This window comes from Tasmannia lanceolata, unplaced genomic scaffold, assembly GCF_043159265.1.
Source record: "Tasmannia lanceolata isolate RefF3 unplaced genomic scaffold, GAP_Taslan_0.1 ptg000008l, whole genome shotgun sequence".
In the NCBI taxonomy this organism is placed as follows: Eukaryota; Viridiplantae; Streptophyta; class Magnoliopsida; order Canellales; family Winteraceae; genus Tasmannia; species Tasmannia lanceolata.
In genome coordinates this window covers 33,597,012-33,600,330 of record NW_027518685.1, presented here as the reverse complement: position 1 = coordinate 33,600,330, position 3,319 = coordinate 33,597,012, and the positions used below count along the sequence as shown (strand labels likewise).

At 43.9% G+C, this 3,319-nt stretch overlaps 1 protein-coding gene across 1 annotated transcript; it reads left to right on the top strand.

Moving 5' to 3' along the window:
• The first annotated feature begins 914 nt into the window (after positions 1 to 914).
• Positions 915 to 2,772, top strand: LOC143882892 (uncharacterized). Its single transcript, XM_077386279.1, has 6 exons — positions 915 to 1,063; positions 1,157 to 1,434; positions 1,527 to 1,657; positions 1,735 to 1,810; positions 1,892 to 2,236; positions 2,378 to 2,772. Exons 1-6 carry the CDS (start codon positions 915 to 917, stop codon positions 2,770 to 2,772), a joined length of 1,374 nt encoding a protein of 457 aa, XP_077242394.1.
• Positions 2,773 to 3,319: the final 547 nt, after the last annotated feature.

Sequence of the window (3,319 nt, the reverse complement as noted above, 5' to 3'; positions counted from 1 at the left end):
GGAGAAGAAAAAAGGTAAGGCGGATAAAGGAAGATGAAAGAAGAGTTCATCGATGCTGTATCGGGAAGGTACGATGTAGATGACAGCGACGAAGACGATGATGATAGTACATTCCCATCCGATATCGATACAGGATACACCAGATCGCAACATAGGCGCGCAGTGAGAGAGTCACTAGCTGATGAGCACGACAGAAGGCAGAGGGCCGAATTTGCATTCACCAGGCCGAATTGGGCCCGATCTACACATGAGGTGGGCGGCGGTAGTACAAGGGAACAAAGGCCAACTCAGCCGGGGTTGACACTTGGGGAAGCGTCAGGGAGGTAGGAAGCAAGGACCCCGCATTGTTCAAAAAGGGAAAGTAGAGGAGTTTAAAATGTATGTGGAGAAGTGCGAGGGAAGCTATTGGGAGAGCATATGCGAAATTTGCCTTCTACAATGCCATCCTGGCAAATGCCACAACCAACCCATACTTACAGCATTTTGTTGATGTAGCTGGCGAATATGGAAGAGGAGTGAAGGCTCCCACTTCATACAAAATCATGAATAAGTACTTACCCTTGGAGGTTGAGGACCTGAAGAAATATATAAATGGGTTAAAGAAACAATGGCCTGAGTACGGAGTCACAATCATGACCGATGGTTGGACTGGTCCCACGAGACAGTCCATCATCAACTTTATGGTGTTCAGTGATGGCAAGACCGTCTTCCTAAAAAGTATTGAGGCTTCCGCTGTCATCAAAGACTATAGGTACATCTACAAACTATTGGTAGAGGTAATCAAGGAGGGTGGGGAGAAAAATATTGTTCAAATTGTCACCGACAATGGGAGAACCTAAAAGAAGGCGGGACAGAAAATTATGGAGAAGTATCATATATTTTGGACCCCGTGTGCGGAACATTGCATCAACCAAATGCTAAAGGACATTGGGAAAACAGAGAGGGTGAAGAACGTAGTTGTTGAGGCCAGATTAGTGGCTAACTTCTTATACAACCATGGATATGTACTATCACTCATGAGGGAGAAGTGTGGGGGAGACTTGGTATGCCCTGAGCTTACTAGGTTTGCCACTAACTACATGGCTCTTCAAAGTATGCTGGACAAGAAGGTTGGATTAAAGTAATCATTCTCATCCAGAGAGTGGAATGATTACAGAGAGAGCAAGAGTGCAGCTGGACAGAAGGCTGAGGGTCTCGTCAGTAGTCCAACCTTCTGGCAGAATTGTAAGACAATAGTTGATATATTAGAGCCCATAGTAAGAGTTTTGAGGATGGTATATGGGGATAAAAAGCCTACCATGGGTTCTATGTATCATGCTATCGAGTTGATGAAGGGTGCAGTACAAACGACGGCTACACAATCCTTTCAAGGCTATCACAAAATCATCGACACTAGATGGAAGAACATGCTACTTCACCCACTTCATTCGGCTGGTACGAAAATGATCACCAACCTAGACTTATTATCTCTTCTTATGTCATGATTTATGATAGAAATATATAACAAAGATTCCTTTTTTTATTAGCATACTATCTCAATCCAAAGTACCAATACAGCGAGTATCTTGAAACTCGGGCCAATCTTATTAAAAACTTGCAGACTGTTATCCAGAAGTTAGAACCGGATGCGAATGAGCAATCAACAATTTTATCACAGGTGAACATTGAACTATTTCCCTATAAATGAATATTTTAATTTTAGACTAATGGATATTATTGTTAACTGCATCATAGATCAAGGCGTTTCAGGATGCTGTTGGCTCTTTTGGGATTGCATCTGCCGTGGCCGGAAGAGCTAACACAACACCAGGTAAAGGCTTAGAAGAAGTGTATATATTGCATAATTATAGATTGAGCAAGTAATTGATTAATCTTGTATTTTATTTTGCAGCTGAGTGGTGGGTGTTATACGGGACGAATGCTCCAAACCTGAGATCGCTAGCCATAAATTTTTTATCTCAGACAACATCTTCTTCTGGTTACGAGAGAAATTGGAGCACCTTCAACCTCATCCACTCGAAACGGATGAACATGCTTGGACATGAAAACTTGCACAATCTTGTGTATGTCCATTATAACACACGATTGAGGTTGAAGCACAGAGATATAGATAGCAGCCGGGAGGCCTGCACTGATCCTCTAGATCTCACTGACGTATTCTGCACAGATGGTGAGGAAGACCCTCTCTATGAGTGGGTGAAGGAGATTGGAGAGCCGCTGCTGGATGCATCTAGAGGTAGACCAAATGCTTTAATCACGGAATAGATGGGAGTCATGATATGATACATTGCCGCCGGATACAGAGGGCCTCCCTGAACCCGTTGCAGTCCAATAGTGGGTTCTGATGATGGTTGGTCGGCATTGGACGATAATACAGATGCTGGGGGCAGTGTAGGAGGTGTAGGAGCTTTTGCTGGTAGAGGCGGTAATGTGATAAGTATGGAAAATGATCCTTATAGGCGACTTAGCCCATTCACATGCGAGCGGGAGTTTGACAACGGTACTCAGGATCAGGATCATGGTGCACGACCCCAAGACTGGCAATCAGATGCATCCCAACGGCGACATGGGAACCGACCCAACGACAAAGAAGTGGACTCCTTAGATGCTCATTCTCGTTACTGTGTTGATAGCTTGACAGACACATTTGAGAGTTTGAGTGTTGAAGGTGGGAATTCGCAGAGTCATGGTTATGGACCGGTCGAAGCTGAGAGTGGATTGGGTTCCACTGCTTATTATGGATATGGGCAGTATGGCTATGAGCATGGGTAAAGCTACCCATATGGCATTGATACACAGACACAGTCCCAAAGCGGATCATATGGGTATGGGATGCCATATAACTCATACGCACATGCATATGGTGAGGCATCATCTTCCGGAGCAGCACCGACATCATCCAACCCTCCTACTGCTTACCCTCGTTTGGGATTGCTAATGCAAGTGGAGCCCACTCTGTATCACTATTACGTCCATCAATACCAGCAAACATATGTACTTCAAATGACCTGGCAGCAGTACTATTTATTCATTGAAAACCAGATTCGCCAGCACATGCATCATGCCCATCATGCCCAAGACCGGGATAGGGAAGATGGATTCGAACCGTCCCGTAACTCGATGTGGTATTAAGTTAATGACATCGACGTGGAGTCCATATAGGGCTGATCGCCTCCTCAATTGTCTTTGCATTCCCATTTGTACTACTTATTTTGTAAATGAACATTGTATTTATTTTCTGGCAATTAATGGACTTTGCAAATTTAATTAGTTTTGAAGAATGACATTTATTTGGGTCATAAATTCACTAGATTGGATT

What these genes read in the sequence shown, in the direction of transcription:
- LOC143882892 (XM_077386279.1), top strand. Translation starts at nt 915, where the DNA reads ATGCTAAAGGACATTGGGAAAACAGAGAGGGTGAAGAACGTAGTTGTT. An exon ending in TCACCCACTTCATTCGGCTG is followed by an intron (nt 1,435 to 1,526) that starts GTACGAAAATGA and finishes TTTTTTTATTAG; the next exon opens with CATACTATCTCAATCCAAAG. An exon ending in GCTGCTGGATGCATCTAGAG is followed by an intron (nt 2,237 to 2,377) that starts GTAGACCAAATG and finishes ACGATAATACAG; the next exon opens with ATGCTGGGGGCAGTGTAGGA.